The 25,172-nt window shown below is 42.2% G+C and overlaps 1 protein-coding gene across 3 annotated transcripts in view; it reads left to right on the top strand.

The window, feature by feature from the left end:
• Nucleotides 1–25,172, top strand: part of TOX (thymocyte selection associated high mobility group box) — a 270,503-nt gene that overhangs the window by 149,064 nt on the left and 96,267 nt on the right. For all 3 annotated transcript variants that reach the window (XM_074354850.1, XM_074354849.1, XM_074354851.1), the window contains one exon: nucleotides 2,365–2,607. In XM_074354850.1, coding sequence (XP_074210951.1) covers nucleotides 2,365–2,607 — 243 coding nt within the window. The remainder of the gene's footprint in view (nucleotides 1–2,364; nucleotides 2,608–25,172) is intronic.

Genomic DNA, 25,172 nt, shown 5'->3' with positions numbered 1-25,172 from the left:
CTGTTACTAATTCTTAAATTATGAAATTTTGTTGATCAAAAACAGTTGAGTATTGGCAACTTTGTATCATTCAACTTAATAAAATAATAGCAATTAAACTGCTTTTAGTAGTATCAGCAATAAAAATGCCTTCCTCTTTCGTATATTCATTCCTCAAATGTACTGAGTTGATTGTTTACCAGCTGAGTGAAAGTTATTTAACTTCAGATGCTCAATTTTCTCTTTAGGAAAACAGGGTATTAATAGCTACACAAAGGGGCTATTGTAAGGATTGGATGAAGACAGTTTAGTCAAAGGACTCAATACAGTGCTTTACGCTAATTCAGCGTTAATAAACGTGCTTCCTCCCCCCCCCCATTTTGCATCTTTTATGTTTCTTCTTATATGAATACTTATACCAGGGGCTGATGGTTTAGATCTACAGATTCAAGGTCTAAAATATCTCAGGCAAGCAAGAGTTCAATCAAACTTGCAATCTTGACACAGGGCACTAATACATTTTTCAGACAAGAGATAGATACTGTAAACAGGAAAATTTGGTAACTGATGTTTGAACTTCTAGTGCGGGTGATTTTTTTTTCTTTTAGCAGAACTTCAGCTATTTCAGAAAAATTATCTGCAGAGATGAATCAAATCTTTCCTTCCTACACCCCTAGTCTCTAACCCACACGTGCCTCTACATGACCCAGTCTCAGTGCCAGATGCTCCAAGGAGCTCTTTATTTAATCATGTCTTCTGACAAAACCTCAACAAATATATCAAAACTCGTACAACATTTAGCAAGTGCAACTTGAAGATTTTCTTTCTGTTAGACAAATAGACACCATCTGGAAAAAATAACCCCAGGCGCTTGGAAGCAGGAGTATGGAGCTTATTGGCTGCACACCCCGTGAATACCTTACACTGCTTTCCTTGGCGCCTGCCCTCTGCCTGCTCATTTCAGATCTCGCACAGTCCAGCAGGGCTGCTGTCAGACAAGCGAGTCCTTGTCACCCACGCGCTCAGACTCCAGGAAGAAGCGCTTACTTTGAGAGACAGGCTCATGAGAGTTATCGGGACCCAATTTGTGTCCTTCGTGTTATGACACCTGCTCTCCAAAGACCGCTAAATATCACTGTTTTGATATGAATGGGGAACAATGTTGTAGTATTCGGTTCCTCCTTATATGTTCAGTGTTTACCACATTCCATTTCTACACAAGCGTGGCCTCATATAATCTTTCCTTCCGTCTTTGTTCCCTCCCTTCCCCTTTTATCTAAAAGCTACTTTCTGTAGGCAAATTCATAGAGACAGAAAGTCGAATGGCGGTCACCAGGGGCTGGGGGGAGCAGGTAGAGGGAGCTATTGTTCAGTGGGCGCAGAGTTTCGTTCTGGGGTGATGAAAGAATTCCGAGCATAGACAGTGGTTATGGTTGTACAACAATGTGAATGTACATAGTCCCATGGAACCATACACTTAAAAATGGTTAAAATGGTAAATGTTATATTATGTATATTTTATCAGAATAAAAAAGAATATTACTTAAAGATTTTAAAAAGCAAAAAAAAAAAAATTAAAAATCTACTTACTGAAAGAAAAAGCCCACGTTATTTGTTTTACTTATTGACTTTTATTCCTAAATTAGTATTATCGTTATAATACTATTAGTGTCATTTTTGCCTTTTGAAATTGGCCAAACTGAATTTAAATGATGGCAATGTTATTTATCATGTTTTAGAGGAAAATTAAATAAATGAGAGTAGTCAGAAGTCAGGAAAGCCATGTTATTTTTATTTTGATGACATAATCTTTGTGATAAAAATAGCTTTTAATGGCCTTCTCTTCATATATCAGACTTTCTCTGCAACCACACTTGTGCAACATACTTAAGTGACTTCTTTCCTAATTCTCTTTCTTTGGTCCATTGTGAGCACATGGTTCTTCAAAACCTGAAAGCAATTGCCCCAGAACTTCTGGAATTCATTTTATTACATCTCACGATCTGAGCAGTAGTGAGCCCTATGAAGCATATTTGATCAAACATTAATCTGATAAATTGCCTTCCTGCCCCACAATTCCCATGAAAAAAAAAAAGTTATTGAGCTAGATTAAAACTCTGGAAAATTTTACCGAGGACTTTGAAATCTGGTTGAGTTAAGCTTCTTGGGAACATAAAGCTGCCTGATGGAGGCGCTCTTTATGCGGGAGATGGACAGGCCTTTGAGGTCTTTCCTTCCGTGGGTAACAGTGAAACGGCGGCGGGATAACCTCACCTGCCGAGTCTAGGATGCTGCTGGGAGTATCTGAAGGGGACCTGTGCGTTTGTTCACGACGATGAAGAGAAGGGGTGATAATTTGCAACCATGTTCCTCTTGTCTTTTCAGTCGTACCCTGGGCCAAGCCTGGAAAGTGAAGACTTCAACATTCCACCCATCACCCCTCCGTCCCTCCCCGACCACTCGCTGGTGCACCTGAACGAAGTCGAGCCTGGCTACCACTCTCTCTGTCACCCCATGAACCACAATGGCCTGCTCCCGTTCCACCCACAAAACATGGACCTCCCCGAAATCACCGTGTCCAACATGCTGGGGCAGGACGGCGCGCTGCTTCCCGGCTCCATCTCCGTGGTAAGCGGGGCTCGCTGATTTGCGCGGGGGAGGGGCTGGCGGAGGGGGAGGGGGGCCGGCGGAGGGCAAGGTCAAATTCAACAGGAGATGCTTTGAATTGTCGTAATGTGGCTCTCTGAAACGAGGAATACATTCTGAGCTATGGCAAAGGTTCTCCATAAGTCCTATAAAATCCTAAAGCAACCTTCCCTCTTATGTTTAAGTAAAGACAAAATCAATTAATTACATACTCGATTAGTCATATTTATAATCCAAAGTACTCAATACCATGGGACACTGAATGCCCGGTCATGTGGTCAAACTGTCTTACTTGCTTTCAGATAAAAAGTTATTGGAAAAGGTGCCCCATCTCATCTAGTGCAGGATTCCTCCCCACAAGCAGAGTCCCCCATCTTCTGAACAAGAACTGCCAGGAGAACTCGTTTCTCCCCTATTTTCCACTCTCAAATTCCGCAAATTTACATGATAGGAAAGCAAGAAAACCATTTTCATTGTTTGTTTGGAAGGTGTAACTAGGGTGATCAAAACTTATCCCCGCCAACGTGCTTCAGTCTGCCGGCCTTGTTGTCACTCTGAATCTTCTCATGTTCAGCCCTTCTCAGATTTACCTAGAAAGCCAGCAAAAATTAAATTCCTAGCCCCTACCTAGGGTGTTGAGGGGTCTATAATTTTTAACAGGCGTCCCATACTTAAATGCTGACATCATGAAATCTTTCTCTGTGATTTTTATGTCATCTAAGAACTGAATACTTTGTGTCTCAAGGAGTCAGAAATATTTTCAGGAGTGTATGGCTGAGGGCGGGGCTTTATACCATGTCATAAAACTTTCTCTCAGGTTGACAGTGACTTCTAATGAGCATCCTTTGGTTTCTGTTCGATCACTTAACAGTCCAGCCATCTGTTGTCCTTTCTGTAAGTCCCTCAACAGGGCTGCCACGTTCACAATGAACAAATCAGCTCACGTGCTCATATTACGTTGTTTCTGATTGGAAAGTGTCTCATGTTAGCACTTACTGAAACCACTGGGGGATGTGACTCTAACTTGAGTGACTTCACGAGAAGGTTTTTCTGTTAATCATGAACGTAAAGGGGGAAGAAAAGGAGAGGTACAAGAAACCCTACAGAAGTTTTGGGGAATGAAGCCCAGAGCCTCACACCTCGGGGCTGGTGGGGTGTAGAATTCTCCCGAGAACTGGCAGCCGGCTGGGAGGCCAAGTGGGGAGGGCTTGTTTCCAGCACCAGTACTGGCAGAAAACTCAGCACCATTGCCCCAGTTTTTAGATTATGTTCCACCTGTATAGATTATCCTAAGCGTATTAACTATGACTTCATAAAGTAGAAAACAGCCTTTTAAGAAAACACGCTAAATGTGTAAATCTGAATAATGTTGTACTTAAACTACTAACCTTGGAAAGTCACAAGCCTATTCGTCTTCAGGGCCAAGCCTTCAAACTGGTTCACGAGTCAGCAAGGCATCCAGGGCGTGCCTTCTAGGCTCCCCTGTTCATGGAGAAGGGGAGGAAGGATGAACACGGTGTGTACAAAACCACTTCTCCCCTCCATGCTGCCTTGTCTGTGTGTAAAGTTGGGTCATAGGCTGGAGAGTGAGATGCTCAGTTATATTTTTGAGGCATAGCTGTGGTCTCAAAACCCCATTTCCCTTATGTAATTTGCCTTCTTAGCATTCCTAGGACTCTCTCAGTTCACCGTTCACTGTCTGAGAGGGGCTTGTGCCCCCTCAGTATACAAGCATCTGGGATCTCCCCAGATTTGCTGTCCTCGGTAGACGCCATCCTCAGACAGCACGCTCAGGACTGCACCTCATCACAGCCAGGAAACACGCCACGTTCTAGGCCCTTCCTCTCCTGTGCATCCCTCTTTCCCTGTCAGGAGTTTCTGCTCATTCTAATTCTTTGTGCTTTTTCCATGCAACCCCCTGTCAAAAAATAGACTGAGGTATTTTTCCATGAACATGGTATTCCTCTTGGAACGTTTACCACTTTCCAAGGCAGAAGTGCCCTGTTCGGCCTAAGCCGAGTGAGTGGAGCTCCAATTTGCCGTTGTAGTTCTTGGTAAGGTGAGTCTTGAGGGTTTTTTCATGGGATGATGAGCCTTCCCAGTGCCTCCAAACCACATTGTAAGGTGGACGTCTATTTGCCGATGCACAGTTCTGGTCCTGTACATACGAATTTTGGCGAGACTTTAGATCGACTCCAGCACCGTCCAATAGAACTTTCTGTGGTGGTGGCTTTTCTGCTATCCAGTGTCCAACAACAGGAGTCACTGGCTGTTGAGCATTTTGAATGTAGCTAGTGTGACTGAAGGACTAATTTTTATTTAATCACATTTTAATTACTTTATATTTAAGGTAGCCACATGGACCTAGTGGCTATTATACTAGACAGCATAGGTCCAGTTAGTGATGTTGATTTAACATTCAGTCTGTATTAAACCCGTTGTTTAAGCCAGTGGGGTCTTGGAGAAAGTAACTGAAATCTGTTAAGAATTGTTTCAAGGCTTGGATCTCTAGGAGCCACAGTTTGATATACTGAAAAATTGCAGTGCAAAGCTAATAAAGTTGGAAAGGCCAACTTTACTGGAGTCTACTAATTCCTCTGAGAGGCAAGGAGCCTTTTTAATTCGTATTTTGAGCTATCATATGCCTCACTCATTAGCGTGTACATTTTAAATGCTTATCATGCTCTACATGCTTGAAAGGACTCAAATGATTGATAAGATATGGTCACTGTCCTCCAGGAGCTTGTGAACTACAGAAAAAATACAAATAGGTATGAAACAATTTGAGTGAGACATGAAGCGGTTAGAGACCAAGAGAAGGACTAGACTCAGCTTTGCTGTCTATGAACCCAGTGGGAGTTCCTCACTGGAAGAAGTGACAGTAGTCTGGCTTGGATAGTTTATGAAACTTAGTGGAAAAGGTAAGGTGTCCATCAGGGCTTGAAGGATAGTTTTGATTTGGACAAATAGAAAGGAAGGAAAAAGCATACAGGAGAGAGAGTGTTTGAAAAGCAGGCTGGCTATTTTAAGCTGGGAGTTTCAACCCAAAGCTTCAAAAACCAAAGGTATGATGAATTCTAAGGAATTCTAAAAATTCTAAGGAATTCTAAGGCTGTTTTCACTCAAGGTAAAAGTGTTATGAAAGCTCCTTCTGACATCTCTCTGGGGGGGTGGCAGTGGTCAGAAACTGAAGTTGTGGAAAGTCTGAGGGTTCTTTTGTCATTCATAACCCGGACAAGGAGCGTTGAGATACACCAGGTGGTGACGGTGAGAACAGAAATACGGGCCGGCAAGCTGTTTCCACATCATTCCCAAATAAGTGGATCTAAAGATGAACAGTCCTTCATGTTGCCACATTTTACATTTAAAAACCAGTAGGGATGATTTTCTTTGTAAGGAACTTTAGGACTGCACCATATTCCTTTCAGGCTTCTTTGTAAAAAGTGGTTAAAACTCTTTCCTAGCAACTATGCTTATGTCTAATGTGGTCATAAAATGTAACAGCCTAGCTGGTAATTGTTTTGCCAGTTGTTGATGTGTATTTATGAGTAGTGCACAATTTAGATCATCAGTGCTCGACACAGACAGGGAAATAGTGGCTCCAGAAATCAGGATACCTAGAAATTACAGTGCTCTTCTGAGCTCTTCTTTCAAGGTCACCTACGATATGGGAACAACTCATAAAAACTAACACTTGTGAAATCTAAATAATGAACTCGAGGTAAATTTTAAAATCCTCTGAGTATAAGCTCCTCCCCCCCCCCAGCAGATTTACCTCTAGGATCAACTATCTTCAGCTTTGTTTTCTTATTCCGAAAGCTCTTCAAATGTCATTCAATCTGAGCCTTTTGCTGTTAGTGTGGTGCTTGAATCTGTGTGTTAGTATTTTCACATGATGGGATTGTAGAATTTGAATGGATCAAAGAGGTGAAAATATTTTAGTTCTCATTTAGATATTGTATCTATTTTAGAGGCTTTTGTAATGTTTAACGTCTATGCATTATTCTATGTTCTATATGTTGCTGTTTTGTACAATAGATAATCTTCTCTGAGAATTTATTTTATATTTAAATTTTCTTGTACTTTATCCCCACTGGCAACATAGTTTCACTGATTTAAGTGCTTCCAATAAATGTATAATATTTATTGGATGTAAAGAATTCAGTCAGTGATTAGAAATCAATGCCTGAATGAGTATTATTATCCCAATTTTATGAATGAAAATTGAGGTTCAGGGTAGTTAAGTGACTTGCTCAATGGCTCAGCCAGTGAGTACCCCAGCTTTCTTATCCGAAAAACAAGGATAATGGTGGTCCTTACCTATGGAGTGAAATGAATATTTAACATTTGCTTAGACCACTGGTTGGCACATAGGAAGCATTATTATATAAGTTTGTTAGATAAAATATGAAAAGCAAGCCTGCATGTGGATGACTCTTTTGGAGAAGTTAAAAATGCATTAGCAAGAAGATCTTTCAAAAGAGTTATTTATACTTAAATCCTTAATCTTCTTCACATCTGTCCAAAAAAAAAAAAAAAAAAAAGCAATAAGCCTGCTAGTCACCAAAGAAATCTTTACCTTCTCCTGAGCATCCTTATACACCATTGTGATTAAAACTGACGTCTCTGGGCCACGACTGCCTCAGTTCAAATCTTGGCCCAGCCACGTACCAGCTGTGTGAGGTTAAGCAACTTACATAACCCTTCTGTGCCTGTTTTCTTACCTATAAAATGAGTATAGTAAGACATTCAGTCCCACAACGTTGTGAGCACTAAAGCAGTTAATATCTGTAAAGCAGCACCTGTTGCACAGTGGGTACTAGATAGTCATCGGGAATCCCTTTCTGACAAACAGGTCACCAGAGTGAAATGTCAAGACTGCCTTCTGAAATGCGCCGTAAACGTCCACAGGGATGAAACATTCTTAGGGTGACATTCTTTTCTTCCCAAATTTCCCACCACTTCCTTTTTGTGTTTTCTTGCCTGTGCCATTTTACATGTTAGTAGTCAGTCAGGACTCCTGAAAAACTTTAAGATTTCTGGCACTCGAAAAAAGATTCCATTTTCTTAAAGTCCCTATTTTTCCAAGACCTGGCTATAAAACAGGATGGGATTTCTATTAGTATATACTGTCAAACAAGTGCCAACTAGTTCTGATTCTCTAGGTCCAAGTTAAACAGCCATTCATGACCCAATATGCAAGAGTCCCATTTTTCTCAAAGTCCCTTTGAGTTATTTTGAGAGTGGGTACTTGACTAGCCTGTGCTTTTCCAAGAGTGGAGTCAGGTTCGAAGAGCATTGGAGAAGAACCCTGCCTTGGATCAGCTTGCTGACCATGGGCACTTCACTGTCCCCCGCCTGGAACCAGTGGGGTTGGGCTGGATCAGGGGGAGCCGGAGCCGGGGGAGCCCAGGGGGATCTAGGAATCGGCCAGAGTGGTGTTGCTCTGATTCACCTCACTCGTTCACTTTTCCTATAAAAGTGCCCTTGCACGTAGGATTCTCCCACCCCCAGGAAGATGGAAAACCACAAGACTAGTCAATCTCTGAGATCCTTCCCAGGGCTGCCATTTTCCTCTGATTCATTTTCTCGCGACCACACAACTGTGATCCAGAGTCACGACTCGCACAACTTGTCAGTTTAGTCACTTAGTCATTTTTCCCACCATCCCTTGGGCTTTCTCAGTGTTTCACCTGTCCCCCTGCCCCAACGCCTAATGAGTTCTTAAGATATTTGAACCTGTTGAATAGAACATTCTTTTGAGTGGAAGCTGTTTTCCTGCCATTAAGAAAGTGACATTGTTTTCATGTTGTTCAGAAGAAACTACAGAGCTATTTGGGGAGAAAGATAGGATAAGAAAATCTTCGTTTTAAATATTCACAGTTTAAGAAAAATCCTTGGATTCCTACAAACTGAAGTCGAGAGCCTCCCCCTTCCCTCCCCGCCCTGGCACACTCTCTGCTGGGTTTCACCCTGAACTGGGGAAGGGAAAATGCAACCTTGTATAAAGTCATCCAAGGCCCGCCCGCCTGGCCGATATGTGGCGATCGCTTGTTCTTTGTGCGGGCAACAGAAGCCCTTTCATACAAAGAAAAACCGTGCGAAGTTTCAGAATGGCCTTGCCGAAAGGATTCGTTTAGAACCTGCGCTTTTTGTAGACTGCGGGTCCTAATGACACATTATCGAAAATTTACAATGAAAGAAAGCAACAAAGGAGAATTTCAATTTCTTTGAATGCTTCAAATTTCCAGTTCTGGAGTTTAAAATGGAAAAAGGTGTTAAAAGGCAATACAATTGGGGAGTTTATTTCCCAAAAGCCTTCTTTTTTCCCAGGCAACAAAAGCAAGCAGAATGTATATACTCGGATTTATTGTCATTTGTTGCTTTCAGTCACAGCACACTTTGCATTCAAAGGCCGCTGTAGGACTGTTTTGACAAGTGTCACTTCGGTAGGTCCTGTGCAGGACACACGGAACTGGGGCAAGAGTGTTCCTCTGGGTCCGTGGGGAGTGTGTACATCAAGGAAGTCAGATGTATTACAGCAGCATGAATTGCTAATATGTCACCATTATGGAAAGGACCACTGGCATATTGAATAATGTAGCTTTCAAAGCCAAGCAGAAAATGTAATTACAGACAATTTGATTGCTGTTTTTAAAATAAATATTTTCAAAATCTGGAGATATTTTATTTCGTGTAATGCAAAAACTATGTAACAGTGTATCCGAGCTAAGTATCTCTTAGGACACGAAGGAGCTGATGATGTCAGCCACGTTTAGATATGAAATAATAGAAGCATTTGTTTAAAATGGAATGGCTGTCACCCTGGTTTGTTTCTTTCTTTCAAAAATAAGAGGGGAAAGCAGTGAAAAGAACCGGTTTGCCCACTTTGACAGAAGAAAAAAGATGAAGAATGATTATTTAGTGTTATGCCACAATTCATCAAATGTTTAGCAATTACAGCTACTTTTTTCACAAATTACCCTTTTTTGAATTCTGCGGCACATAAGAGCAGTGTATTAAACCACTGTAATACTGTGAAAAACTGGGCTGCTTTTTTTGGTGCTTATTTTTGACCATATATAATAAAAGTGTGTGGTTTAGGGTGTTTTTTTAATGTCAAATTCCTAATAAGGCTAAAAATAAGCATCGTTTGTGGTTAGCTGCTAAACTCTACTTCAGCCCTTTCTTCGCTCTAAACAGACTGCTTTGAATGTAGTATTGGTCAGTCGTTCAGTGGACTCAGTATGCTAATGATTTGGGACTATCTTTTAGTGCTATAATAAAATATTGTTCCAAACTAGAGTTCTCCTTAATAGTGTTCGGGAAAGGAGCCAATTTAAAAATAACACTTTTCCTTCTTATGCCAAGTGTGAAAACTCAAGATTTGCTTTGTATGTGGGACTTGCTGTGCTTTTTATTTCAGTCCTGGAGTTCACATGGATGTGTGTCTCGTCCGCGCACGGGAGACGTTACAAGGCTGTAAGACCGGTTATATAATATACTGTAAGCAAACGTGGGGAGTGATGCAACCCAGGCTCCTCATTCCAGGCAGAAGTAAACCTAAACCAGCCAAGATATGTGGTTTTCTACCTACGAGCCAAGATCCCACAACTTTCCGTGGTCGTCTGTTTGTGTTTAATTAACCTTGTAACGTTAAGTTAAATTGCAGTAGGGGATTTAGATTCCTTCCAGGAAGTTCCTTATTAAAGTTAAACTAAAGTATCTTCCTGCAGTTTCACTCTCCTCGGTCTGCTTCAGAGGTCGGAGTGCTTCGAGAACAGCAGATTCAAGTGTGTGCCGTGCATCAGGTCCGTCCTGCCCTTGTGTTTTTCTACCTGGGCCAAACAACCTCAGTTCCTTTAACATTTCCTCACAGGTCATAGTTTTCAACTTTTAAATCAAATTCACTTCTTCTTTTTTTTGTTTTTTGTTTTTAATTTGTGATAGTAAGGAATGCCAACCACAATGGGAGGCAGAGCTCCAGACAGAGCCTGAGGTGGCAGATTAATTTCTGAATTTTTCAAATAATTCTCCACCCCCACATGGACATTTTATGATAGGCTCTTTAATAGCATCATTGATTGCTGCTGACATATTTAATTTTTGACCCATCGATCACTCCCACGGCATGTGTCCCTTGCTGCATGGGTATCTAGCCAGCAATTCCCCGTCTTGTTTCTGCGTAACTCATTTCTCATCCTCAAGGCAAACATCTGGGAAGGACATCATGGTGTTATTCTTCAAGGCATCTTTTTTTTCTGGCTGGGTATCCATTATTTAAATAGCCCTTGGCAAACACAGAGAGGGAAAGAAAATATAGTTATGTGCTCCTAATTGCCCTTGGACAAACAGCTTCTAAGTAGACCCTTAAGTAAGACTCCCCAGGCCCTGGCGATGAGGTTTCAGTCACTAGCTATCCCCTCCAAATTGTTAATAAAATGTTTCCTAAGGTGTTGAGGGGGAGTTTGGGGAAAGCAGCATAGAACCTGGATGAAAAAGAGGAGGAAGCAGGAAGAATGAAGAGCAGGTGCGAACAGAAGCCCGTTAGGAGACAGCTGGTACACGTGGGGGCTCTGTGGGCCGGGGGCTTCACACCCACTCTCTATGCCTTCTTGTCATTAACACTCAGAACCTGCCCTGCCCGCCCCGCCCCACCCCACCCCACCGCGAAAAGGAAATTCTGTTCCCTCTCACTCTGCCTGGTAAGCTCTTTACAGAAGAGAGGACCTAGACACCATGAGGCTTACTTGGTTTCATTGGTGAAACTTCCACGTGGAAACCATTGATAACAATGTTTTAAGTCGTGCCCGGCACGTAGTAGGACCTCGATGACTATTTCTGGTCCAATGAATGAACCCATTTTTCCCCACCGGGACCCTCAATCCTCTCCCCCACACAGGTACAGCATCATTATTGCTTTTCTGGCTGACACTTTTAAGTTGAATAGTCTTCTAAAATAGTACAAATATTCTGGATTTTTAAAAAGTACAATATCACATGTCATGGAGTCTACATGCGTCAAGTCTGCTCTAATATTTTCAATTTAGCTAAATGAATCTGAGCCCTGAACTTATATCTAATTTTGCATTCTTAACACTTAATCAACATATTACTAATTTTTTCTAACCCTTTCCTCTATTAAATTGATACGTTTGACAGTTAATTACAAGGTGTAGTTGATCTTTTTTAGATGAATAGTTTTATTTTCTGAGTAGAGCTATATTTACAGAGAAAAATGATCAGGAAAATTACAAGATGTCTAAAGGAATGTGCTTTTGCCTAGTCCCCCAAAATCTTGGGGGCAGAAGGAGCAGTGTAGAGAATTAATGTCTTTTACAGACTGGCCCGTATGACCAGTGTTGATTTTTTTTTTTTTTTAATCACAGAGTGATTCAGTCTTTGACTTGCTGTTGGCTTGATTTGTGCAAGTAGATTATCAGCATTAAAATGTTGCCTTGTGAGTCCATTTAGTTGTGGGGTCACAGGAGAATTAGTCTAAAATGCTTTTTAGGAGAACAATAAAGCAGTCTCACTTCAAGACACCGCTTCCTTCATTATTCATTAACTGTTCTTATCTAAAGCATATGGGAACACTTTAAGAGCAGGTTTTTGTTTTTTTTTTCCATTTCAGTTTTTTCCAGTTTGAAAGTTATGAGTTCTCTTATGTGGATAAGCAAAGCCTACGGGAACATGTTTTGTCTTTTTATATTAGTCATTTATATACGTTTCTCTGCCAGAAGCAACGCACACCCCACTGGAGAAAAGGTATGAGGTACTGCAGGGTCTTTGACTGTTTGGTGCATTCATTAAAATATTAGATTCTACTTTCCCTTTTTTTTGGATTATTTAAAATATTGCATATGCCGTAATAATCCAGAGAACAGTTCTTTTTTTAATTCACCTAATAAATATATTTAACTTATATATATATATATATATATATATATATATATATATATATATAACAAAATTGATGGTTGAACTTGTCTGAATTTCATGGCTAATTGTAATTTCGTGTACTAATTCCCCAGGGAAATCTAAGTACTGTTTGTCAGAAGGAGATTAAACTCCTTTTTATAATAGTTCAGGATAATAATTCTATTTTTGATAGGCAAAAAAATTCCTCAAAAGTTTTACATTTGGAAAGTATTATTCTTTACCTTTTAAGGAATTTTGGCTTTTTAAGGAAAATCTCGATTATCTTTAATAAAATATTCAAGCCCCCAAACAGATTACACTGTTAAGATTTTTCATATTTTTACATGTACTGCATAGTTAATCACATTCTCCACTAACCAGCAGACATAAATAATGGCTTACCAAATCCAGATCGGTCTATCCTTCATACATTATGACACTTGAAAATGATCTGGATGAAAAATAAAGTCCTGCTTTAATTAAGATGGTAGGTTCATGGAGGTTATTGCTAAACACATTGCTTTATTAAGACAATCAGAAGACAAACAAAGCTATTAGCATTTTAAAGCATTTGCTTTCTGTTGTGTGCTGTACATTTCTTAATGGTGCTTGAAAAATTAACAGGACGAGGAGACGAGTCAGGCGTGACCACGTAACTGACCCCCACAGACAGAATAAAAGTAGGCTGCTCGCATCTATACTTATATATCTCTTTCTACATAAATATATACAGTTACACATTTAGGGACTGACTGAGTGTGCTTGCGTGTCTGGGACTCTTATCCCATCATGAGAGGACCAGTGGCCGGCAGCAGCCATTCCCCCCACTGGGCAGATGCAGGTTGGGGCCTTTGGCTGAGAGCTACTGCGTTACCTGGGGTACGTTCTTGTTCCTGTGGTTGTCCTTGCCTCCCCCAAAGCAGCCTCATTTCTGATCACGGCAGCACATGAGGATTAGCCCGTGTTTCCCAGCAAACAGGAGACACAGCTTTCTCTGCAGCCTGCCTCGGGCTTGCATTTCACCCTACTCCTCCTCACGCATTTTTGGAGGGTCTACATTGTGCCTCAGACCTTCTGGGTGTCCCGTGCAGTGAGTGTTAGAATCCAGGAGCTGACAGTTCACCTGGGAAGGTGAGGGTTACATATGTGCAACGTGGGGCTAATGTGAGACCATGGAAGTTCAGATTCTCAGCGAGGGGACATACCTTAAATCTTCCGGGGCGTGGCAGTCACCTGCAGAAGCCAACTAACGGCATCGGGGTCTTGAGCAGTGTGAGTGGGAGGTTCAGGGTGAGGCAACCTGGACGTGGCCCCTGCCGGGCCCCGCACTGGCTACGTGTGACCGTGGGCGGGTGAGTTCATGTGCCTCCCTGTCCTTGGTGGTGAGGATCGCTTGGCTCCAGGCGTCTGAAGCCGATCTAAGAACTACTGTGATGATATGTATTGGGCACCTGCTCTTGCCAAGTGCTAGGCAAGGTCTTTCACAGTTTCCTCTTAATCCCCACAGTCATAGCAGGGGGGGTCTAATCTCTAATCCTTACTTCCCCAGGAGGGACCAAGGACATGCAGGCAGGGCACACAGGTGTCAGCTGGTAGGTGGGGAAGCAGGCGGGCGGAGGTCCTTGTCACCCGCGTTTCTGGGGAGTCGGGCTGTGCCTCCCTCTGGGCCAGGCTCTGGGACTCGGCACTGAGGGTCCTTATCGAGCCTCCCGTCCTCTCTGCCTCCCCAGGAGGTTTCTGATGGACTTGGTGCCATCACTGCTTACACTGCCTGTGCCAGTCCACACCACATTCCCAATTCTGTCATCTTTTTTTTTTTTAACAAAAAAACATATTTTTAACAAAATAAACTCACTTTATGTTCACATTGCTGAAATAATTGTAATCAGAGAGTGAATAGAGGAAAAGAGAGAGAATCCAATGAAAAAAGGGCAGGCTTGGAATTCTGGTTGGTGACTTTGACAAATCACTGGATCTCTCTGACCCTCAGTTTTTCTTCACTGTAAAAGGGGAAAAAACTGCGATGACAGCAATGATACTCACTTCACCACGTGGTTACGGGGAGTGAGTGAGATACAAGATTAACATTTCTAGTACCTAACAATTTAAGTACATTCTCTAGTCATGGTGAATAAATTAGCATTCCAGCTAATGAAAAAGTTCGCTCTTTACCAAAAAAATCCGAAAATTTGAATGATAAACTCTGCGAGGAACACAGTGTTACCTCCTCGGGTGGCAGCGGGGCTAATCTCACAGACAAGATGGGTGTAGCTCAGCCGTTGGACCACGAGTTGGATTGTCTGCCATTGGCCAGGAATCTATTACCAGCCAACCTCAACACAGTCTTTCCTCTGCGTCATTAGTAAGCAAAATTTACTTTTAAAAATACAAAGATATTTAAATTATTTTTATAAATCAAAAGAGGAAAAAAAATCTGAGCAGCTTGCCCAAGGATAACAGATCTGAAATATGCTAAAAATGTTTCCTTCTCTTTCCTAAATTCCTGCTGTTTTTCTGATATGTTCATATCAATTTCTCTTTCTTAAAAATTAGAATATTCTGTATGACAGGGAATTGATAAAAGCCAAAGAAATAGTTAGTGAATTGTGGATAAACTTCAACCAGGTTTTCTTCGTGCTCGTCCAATAGGAATAGGTTTAGTGGGTCAATGTGGCCAGGGTCTCAAAAGCTCCTTGAGAGGCCAAGTCCCAAAGAGCAGCGTGTTCAGATGCCCCCATGAACTAAGGCCCCTCCTCCGTAGACCCCAGAGGGCAAATGAGAACGCTCATCCGCGAAGGATGATGGGGCCAGAGTGTGAATTCTCAAGGTCTCACTGGCCTCCTCCTTCTCACCCAGCTTATGGAATATTCCAGGCCCTGAGAGCAGTGCTAGAGAGATCCCCTCATGGGGCCAGAAACTGGCTGGCAACTTTCTCTGTGTGCAAAGGCCACACATAGTTATCTTGGAGGAGGAGCTGGGGAGTTCGACCATGTCAGCAGTTGGTGAGATTTTCATAGTGATTCACAACCTGGGTTGACCCAGGCACTCCACTGCCTGCACAGGGCTTCCCAAGCAGGATTGGGTCTGGGGTGGATCCACCCGGGTGGTTAAATGGACCGAGTGCATCGTGCAGCCAGTCTCCACGGTGGTGGGGAAGGGACACGACACCGTCCCGGCCAGTGCCCAGTAAGGTGGCCCCTCAGCGTTCGACTGCACTTACAGAAAAGCAGGCCCTTAAACATGGTGGAGCAAAGAGCTACTTCTTAGAGCACAAAGCAGTTTAAAAGATACAGTTAGAATGCTGGTGTATTTCATTGGTACCATGGAAAGAATGTTGGAATCGGGGATGTCTGAGGGCAGAGAATCCCCAACAGCACCTCATTAAGTTTAAACTTCCATTACGGTGCAGCAGTTAGGGAGACAGCCCCTTCCTGGCTGCCGCCCCCAGCGCAGGGGCTCAGCCGCTCCCCCGCTGGTGAAGCACGGAGAGCAGCAGGGTGTGTGCCTCTCGCTGTGAGGGGTAAACGAGATAGTACACGTAAGGCAGTCATCACAGGCCCTCACGCACAGTGAATTATGAACAGGTGATAAACACCTGTTGCTCTTGAACGTACCCTAATACTGGGATTTCCTTAGTTCTCATGTTAGGTTTTAGTAAAACACCCACATTCTAATACTTGATGTCACTGATACATATGATTTGCAAAGTAGCAGTTTCTTCTCCATGTTCATTTGAAATGTTGGCCTTTTTAAATTAAAAAGATAATTGATTCAGTAGCCAATATTTTATAATAACGATAAATGGAGTATAAAGTTTAACACTTGTAAATCACTGTCCTGTACACCTGTAACTTATATAATATTGTACATCAACTATACTTCAAAAAACAAAAACAAAAAAAGATGGAAAAAGATAATAGGTGCTAATTCTCTGAGGCTTTAAAACACGGTTACTTTTAAGAGTGTGAGTTAAGCTTCTCATCTGACCTGCCGTTGAAAGCACTGGCGTAAAGGGTGGAAGGGCTGTGGCTGTGGACAGGGCACCGCCTCCTGTGACATCTGGGGCTCGCTTCTGCCGGGAAGGGGCTCTACAGCAAGGAAGGGGAGGAACTCAGCTGTCCTCACATGTTCTCGCGTCATTCTGTAATGATCACATGATGTGAAATGGAACAAATGTGAAATTAGTCCCCAAAACACAAGCAAAGTAAACAGAAAAGAACTGGCTACACTAGACAGCTTCCGGCAGAGGCCAGAAAAGAAGGAATTAAATCTCCCTGGGCAATCTATCAAAATGTTGAGAAAAGTAGCATACTGATGAGAAAATACCAAATTTCTACCAGAAGACAAACACATGTCACTCTGAATCGTGGATCACAAAAGGATTTCCTCAGGCACCTCGATGACAACTTTATGACGCATAAAATAGTGGATTCTTCTTATTATAGTTTATTGGATAAGCACTCCCATGAATGCAGGCCTGCGCTCTGCCCGGGAAAGAATCTTGCCCAAAGGGCTCTTGGTCCAAGTTGTAAGGAAGATGACAGTCAGGCGTGAAAGGCAGGCGATGAGAAAGTGATTAGGGTCACATCCACGAGAAAGCAAACAAATGTTTTGACAAGGAATAAACCTGGTTATGGGTCCTTTGCCTTGAGAATATTTGAGCAAATGTTTAAGACAGTAATCCTGTTGACAGCTACCAGGGAGCTTCATTTCAAACCCTTCCTATTTCTGCTTGGTTTAAAAATACAGAGGTGAGAACAGTTCTAGCGCATACTGTACAATTTGGAAATCCCTTCCTCTTACTTCTTTTGCCACTTCCTGTGTCCGTGGAAAGTCACAGAATTACAATATCAAAAATGCATGTTTACCTAAAACAGCAAGACGTTTGAGTCAAAAAGGTCATCGCGTATCTGCGGCTCATCGTTCTGTACTCTGTTTCCTATTTGCAGGCAGACAGAACCCAAATTTCTGCAGTCCTAAGCATCTTCGTGTTTTGGTTGGATTCTTTGTCAGAAGATTCTTTCTTCCGGACTCTGGCAGAGTCTAAAATTGAGCCCCAGTTTTTCCTCTTTGTGTTGTGTTCACACACACAGGCCTTGAGTCTGAGAGTAACTAGGCAGTCTCGGGCGTCTTCTCGGTGTAGGATTACCATGTAATTCTGTCATCCAGACCCACCTAAAAGCTTAGTCCACCTTTTCCTCTCACTCCAGGCATCCAGTTTCTGAGCACATCTTGACTGAATTGCCTCCAGAGCGCATCTGGAATCTGCCCACATGGTTCCCTTCTTCACTGCCCCCACCTGGCCCACCGTGCCGCCTTCTCTTTGGATTATAGCAGGGGTATCCTAACTGGCCTTCTCGCCTGACTCTTGTCCCTCCATAGAACATTCTCCACATGAGTCAGCATGGTCTTAGCGGCCACCCTTCAGTGGCTCCTCATTGCACCTAAGAGAAAAGAGAAAACAATTTCTCATTTCTTAACATGGTAATCAGGGTGCTTCTGCGATTGCTGACCCAGCTTTGTACTGCTCTGCCCCTCACTAAGCTACAGTCACATTGGTTTTGTGTCACCCACGTCCCCCCCAACGACCTTCGAGCTGATGGGGGTCTGGCCCCAGGTCTTCACATTCAGTTCTCAGCTCAGACGTCACCTCTTGGAAACACTGGTCTAAACTGGCACTGCCCCCCAGACACCACCCCCCACCCCACCTCTCATCACACTGCCGTGTTCTGTTGAATGAGTTAACACTGCAGAGCACACAGATATTAGCATTGCTCCTCTCTGAATTATCCAGTTTACCTGACTGGTTGATTTGCCTCCACTCTGTGGCGGGTGGAGATCTCGGCTCTCCAGCCCCTGCTCCATCCCGCGTGTCTAGAGGAGCCGGTGTCGTAGGACGACGCCCTCACCTGCTGGTTGTCAGGGGAGCACATAGGCATTCAGCGTTGTGTCTGTTGGATTAACGAAGTCCTTAGGAAACTGAAGGCTCTAGGATAGTTTATACTTCCTGTCTCACTGTGCCAGGGGTTCCGGAGCAGCAGGTGTAAGAGCTTGCTACGTGTATGCGCACACCGCCCCCCCGGCCCTCATCATAAACACATGCTCTAACTGCAAGTCTGCTCACTTACAGTGATTAAAATGTATTTATATCTTATCTTTGCTTTCCTGTGTGGCTCCTTCCTCCTAAACTTGGCCCTGAGAGCCTCGTCTTTGTAGAGCGCGGCGTCGGGACAATTCCACGAGAGCAGACGGAAGTGGCTGAGACACCAGGATGGACAAGCCACGTGATGATTCCCCTTGTTAACTGGCATTTACGTGGCTCCTTCACGCAGGAAGATCCTAAACCAAGAACAGCTACTGTTCCCAACCCAGATGCCTTAGAGGGCGTCAGGCCGCAGGACTCTCTACTCCACAGAGAGGAGATGAGGGGCCGAGACGGCGACACAGAATTCTTCCCACCCCAGGGCGTCTGATTATAGTCCTGCAAAGTGATCAAATCTGGGGGCATGTAGATAATATAGCCTCTTAATAATGAAAGTTACGTGGTGCCTGGACTTACAACCTACTTTCAAAGTATAGACAGTAAGATAAAAACGTATCTAGTCAAGTAGCTTTGAAAACTGAAAACGTAGCTGCTTTCAGAGATTTAAAGAGGCTGAGAGGAGTTTAGAGAGTACTTTAATGACATAATTTTGAAAAACAATTATAAAAATTTCACGTTAAGGTTTGGTGAGATTTGGTAGATTGGCAAATGGTTTACGTAAGTATTTACAAAACGAATAGAGAAGATCAGAAAAGAGTTTGGAACCTTTTTCTTTCCTGTTTCTGCCTCCAAGAATCTAGTCAGGGAAAGAATGTTTGTTGTGCAGTGAAATTCGCACTCGTTTTGGAGTGATTAGCGGTATCGCGAGTGTAACGGAAAGAGTCTAGCAAGTTCTCAGCTTATCTGGGGCTTAACCCAAATGTATTCTAACGCTTGTTTCGGTTGTGACAGTCTATAACTGTAGGTAACAATTTGGGCTTGAGAAAACTGTCAGATAGATTTGTGTTTTAAAGAAGTATTGATGGAATTTGGACCCTGTCCATTCCTAGGTAGGCTGGGACGTCACTGGATAGCCTCTTTGAAGTTGTTTAAGGACTTCTAGGTGACTTCATTCTTATTTTACCCTTTGCGTCGACAGATTAGTAATTAAACTTCAAAGATAACCATTTCAGATCACTTAATGTGGTCATAATTTTTCAGAAGTTAAATAGAGCTTGCACATCCTGAAGAGATGGTGGAAAGCCTTCAGCCCTTAGGCTGGGTTTCCTGTGACCTTCTGCATGGTGGGGCCCTCGTGAATGTCCCTTCATGGCTCTTGCTTCCTTTCTTGACTCTCTGTCTCCCCCCAGGGCTGGATGTGTCCTAATAAATGACTGGACACAGTGTAATAAATCAGTCCATGCGTCCCTCATCATGAGCCATAGATGCATTTTGTGAGTGATCTTCCAAATCTTATCTCAAAGGAATGATTAATGAAGTGGGAATATCAGAAACTTAACGTTATATATATGTATGTGTATAAACATACATATATGTATGTAAATTTTTTTTGAGTTCTAACAAGCATATACTGAGCTCTTACTCTGTGCCCAGAGCTCCTACAGATAACAAGGAAAAACTCCTCACAGAGAGGTTGTTATCTAGTGTACCGTCTAGAGCAGGGATTCCTAACCTTGGCACCTGTGACGTTTCAGGTTGAATAATTCTTTACTGGGGAGGGGGATACGGATCTTTGCACTGTAGAATGTTAACAGCCACCCTGACCTCTACCCACAAGATGCCAGCAGCGCCCCAACCCCTCCCTTTAGGTGTGACAACAGAACATCTCCAGACACTGCCGGATGTCTTCTGAGGGGAAGGTGCCCCTGAATGAGAGCCAGGCTCTAACTAGATAATTTCTGAAAACTTGGACTGGGCAGGGATCAGAGATTTGCACAGGCCTTCTCTTAAAAGGACACTGCACCAGCAAATGGGGATTCTTGCTATTTGTAGAGTTAGTCTTGCAGGAACAGTCATAGAATTGGAGATTTGAGCTGGAAATTTCATGGATCACTAAGCAAAATCCTTCATTTGACAACTCAATAAAGTCAGTTCCCAGAGCCGGTCAAGACCGCCCAAGTTCCTCCAGCTCCCAGAGGCCGGACTAGACTGGCCTCTCCTGACTCCGTCCTCGGGTTCTTCCCATCATACCTCGTTGCTCCTGGATAAAGGAGGCATTGATGTTGACAGCACGGTGCTTAGAACTATGACCTTCACCGTTTTCCTTGGGTAACCATTTTGACAAACGCCGCTTAAGCCAGTTTCATGATTTAGTCAACTGCAGAATGAGGCCAGGTGGACTGCCTGTCACGTACAGTTGTCTCCACTCCACTGAGCACACTCTCAGCTCTCTTTCTCCGTTGTCATTCCAATAACCGGGACATGATTTATATTTTGCTTGAAAAATGGCTAAGTGAAAGCTAACTTTGAGCAAAATTCAGTGATACTTAAATTCTAACTTAAATCCAAACTGTCCTTTTTTGGCAAGCATCTAAAAATCCAGCAGTGACTATATCCACACTTTTGAGTAGATCTTTGTAAAACATTCTCATACTTTTAAGCATTGATAATAAAGACAGTACCAGTCAACATTTTTATTAAGCATTTACCAGCTTCAAGGAAGAACGCTACCCTTGTGAAAAAGATGGAAGTCAGAAAGACACATGCTAAGGAAGCAATGCATAAATAAATAAAACTAAAGCAACAGTTAGAAGATAACTTCACTGTGACACCAAGAATAGGAAGAAAAGGAGAAGAGGAAATAGAAAACAAGCATTAATCAAGAGCACATGGGAGGAGGGAGCAGCTCAGGGGTAGACTGCACGCTCAGCATGCACGAGGTCCTGGGTTCAATCCCCAGTACTTCCATTAAACATAATTAAATAAATAAACCTAATTACCTCTACCTTCCAAAAAAAAAAAAAAAAAGAGCACACTGTACGCCAAGCACCACGCTAGTGCTGTACAAACAGTATCATGCAGTCCCATAATTTGAAATGGGTATTATTTCCCACATTTACAAAAAGATATGTATTAGGAAGAATGCAAGCAAAGGCATCTATGAAGGAAAGCAAAAACAAACAAGCAAAAGTATTTCATTTCATCACATCATAAAATGGGTGAAGGCGAGAAACAGCACGAAGTGAGAGCGTCTCGGAGAATTCCTGGCAAAGAGCCGGATCTCGCCCAGCATCAATTGAACGGATGTAGATGGAAGAACGAACACGAGGCCAGGGCGAGTTCCTAGAGACCCTTGAATGTGAAGCGAGGCATTGGATCTTCATTTGTTCGTCAGTGGAAACAGACAGAGGATTTGTAATCCACAGGGACGTGATTGGAGTTGAACAGGTTACCTTTCCTCTCCTGAGTCCCTCTGTGGACTTCCAGGCGGATGGAGAGTTCTGCTGTAACATTAGAGCTTGATGAAAGTACACTGCGAAGGCCCACGGTTAGCATAATCATCACACTCACAGAGAGAAAGGAAGGATGTGTTTACTCGGTACAAATAAGATAACGGTGATGAAGAAAAAGAGAAGCTGTGTGTTCTCACACCGATTGCCCCACCGGGTCTAGGAAGGTGGGTTCACTCCTGAGCCGTGGGCTGCCTCAAAGGACAGCAGCGTTGTCACCTGGGAACTTGTCAGAAGAGTAGATTCTCGGGCCCCAGCTCATACTGTCTGATGCTCTGGCTGTTAGTCCCAGGTGTCTATCTCTTAATAAGACCTCTAGGAGATTCTGTTGCTTGCTCAGTTTTGAGAACCACTGTTCTAGAGTAACTCAATTTGAAACAAAGAACTACTGTTCTTTCTCCCTAGGTGAAAAAAAAAAAAAAAAGAAAAAGAAAATCTAGGCATCTTGTTCTTAAAAAAAATAAAGGTAGTCATTGCCTTAAAATATACAAAGAATTACATTTAGCATTTGAATTGGTTTTACTTTACGATATAAGCTAATCATAACTAGTAAAGTGAATTAAACCCAGTCTTCAGTTTCCTTATGCCTGTGACAGAGCAAAACAGTCTATTTAAAAGTGTTATTTAAACCATAAAAGGAATAAAGTAGATCACATTTCTTTAATTTTCAAAATATGAATTTATTAAATTTAAGAAAAATTAGGATAGAATCTGTGGAGACACACAGATGAGATGAAGTTCTATAACCAGAAGGAATTATAACAAAACCGAAGTCCTTTTCAAAGATACTTTCTGGAACACCAAAATTCCATTATCATTTTAGCTCAAGCCTGTGACTTTAGCTGGAGTGGGAGCAGGGGAGTTAAACTGAAAAGTAATTGAACTTGAGTATCATATGTTCTTCTTTTTTTCTGCTCCAGGATGACTTGATCATCTTCCACTGTAGTTCAAAACTATCAGCTTCAGTTCAGCAGTGTCAGCAGTGAATCAATGCTGAACGATGTATAACTTTCAATTTAGACATATCTATGGAATAACAATTATGTAATTGTGCATTTTATGAATTTAATCCCTAAATTATTAAAATAGAGTGAATTTAGTGAGAAAAATATGCTTATCTTCAATATGCATATATATATATGTGTGTGTATATATAAAATCTCCACAATAAGGAAGAGAAATAACATAGAACTAAAATAAAATTTGGAGAAGAACTAGCTATTTCCGATTTTATATACATGCTCATATTCTGCTTCAAATAGAACAGGACCTTTCTAAATGATCCTATCTGGACATTTCTAATGATCTCTCCAGCTACATGACCAAGATATTAAACTAAATAACTATCCTAGTCCCAGAATGAGTGACCCATTTAAAAGGGTCCCCGTTCCACGCTTTCAAAGGGAACTGCTTAAAAATGGGCCATCCTGTATTAAACCATGAAATAAACTCCCAAGGGAATTTGGAAGACATCCAAGAGGTTGTGCAATTTGACGGTGAAAAAGAAAAAGACTACAAAATATATTATAGGGAATAATGCTTCTGTGAATTAAAAAGGAGGAGGACTGGGAAATATTTTACCAAGCAATGAACAGTAGAAATAGTCTTAGGAAAAGAGGTGTCTTTAGTCATCCAAGATGCATGTCTTGCTCATCTTCAGATCTCTTGCATCATCAGACCATGCTGGTGGTGATGTGCTTTGGATCGCCTGGATAAGCACCAGCGATAGCTTCAGACTATGCACATATGGCTAAAGTGGAGGAATATAAATAAGTCGTCTACAAGGCCTATTTCTTTGTGCCTCAGACAGAATTTACAGGACCCTGCTACTGAGGAAAAGGGCCCTTTAAAAAATATCTGAAAGATACACTTCAAATCAGGCCCCTCAATTAGCTCACCTTATAATATCAAAATTGTATTTCAGGAGAAAGAGATGAGTCCCTAAGTAATCTAATTCATATGAATTCTAATTCATATTCACATCCTCCGGCAAAATGTGGGCCACTTCCTAGACATAAGAAAGTATCCACCGCTTTATAAAGAGCCAGTGGGACATGGAAACCTCAGGTTGCTTCTGTCCACGCAGGGTGCAGCAAACATCTTACCCCCTCTTCGACAGGTAGTCCTTAAAATGTTGACTCCAACAGTTTCCAAACTTTTTACATTCAAATTTCAAAAATTTATCAAATTCCTCCAACCTTCCAATAATTGAGCTCTCAAGAGTCACTGATTGAGAAAATAGGTAACATCCCAAGGATTCAATAGTGCTGCTAAATTCACTTGCATTTTATGAATCTCAATAACCTCTGTATAGTCTTGGAAAAAAATCTGTCAGATATATTAATACATTTATATGGTTTGCATGTGGACTCCTAGACCATTTCAGTGACCCCAAAAAGTCCTAATTTAAATTTGGGTATTATGGCACAATGTGTGGGACAATTAGGACAATTTAACGTGATGCTAAAATGGTCTCGGGGGCTGAGGTCAGTTTCTCCCATCTCCTCTACCCTGTCACCTACCCAGAAATGTCATCTGCTCCCCAACAGACAGTGTGGAAACTTGAAATCTAAAAGAGATTAAGAGACATAGTCGGTGCTTCTCAAACTTTAATGTGTATGCAAATCAGTGAGCTCATACAAAGGTTAGACTCTGGTTCAGCAAGTCTGGGCTAGGGCCTGAGAAGTGAGGCCTGTGCCCCTAGCCTAGGGTCCATGGTTTGAGCAGCAAGAAGCACTCTTTTGTCAAGACACAGTGCTCACCAGCAGGCAAAATGCACTGGGCCCCGCCGCAAAGCCATTTGAGCTATCTGTTCTGGGGTGGGGTCCAAAGATGAGTATTTTTTTCAGAACTCCGCAGGTGATTTTAATGTGCTGTTAGGGTTGAAAACCACAAAGCTACAGTTTTTCTGGGTTCCCTGAAAGTCACTAATCTCCAAACCTACAAGTTCTTAATAAGGGAGATAGACAATGTCATTCTGTTAACGAGAAACTCTAGAGGACAATATGACAAGAAAGGAGAGAAAGCTGTAGGCACTTTTCAACTTTGTATAATGAAACACTGAGAACTGCCTATACCTCGAGCAGGCTGCTTCAGGCTGAAGTCATTTTTTGTTCCTAAGAGATCATTTGAGG

Source organism: Camelus bactrianus, chromosome 29 (assembly GCF_048773025.1).
Source record: "Camelus bactrianus isolate YW-2024 breed Bactrian camel chromosome 29, ASM4877302v1, whole genome shotgun sequence".
Taxonomy (NCBI): Eukaryota; Metazoa; Chordata; class Mammalia; order Artiodactyla; family Camelidae; genus Camelus; species Camelus bactrianus.
The sequence above is the reverse complement of the archived record's forward strand: the minus strand, read 5'-3'. Positions and strand labels throughout refer to the sequence as shown.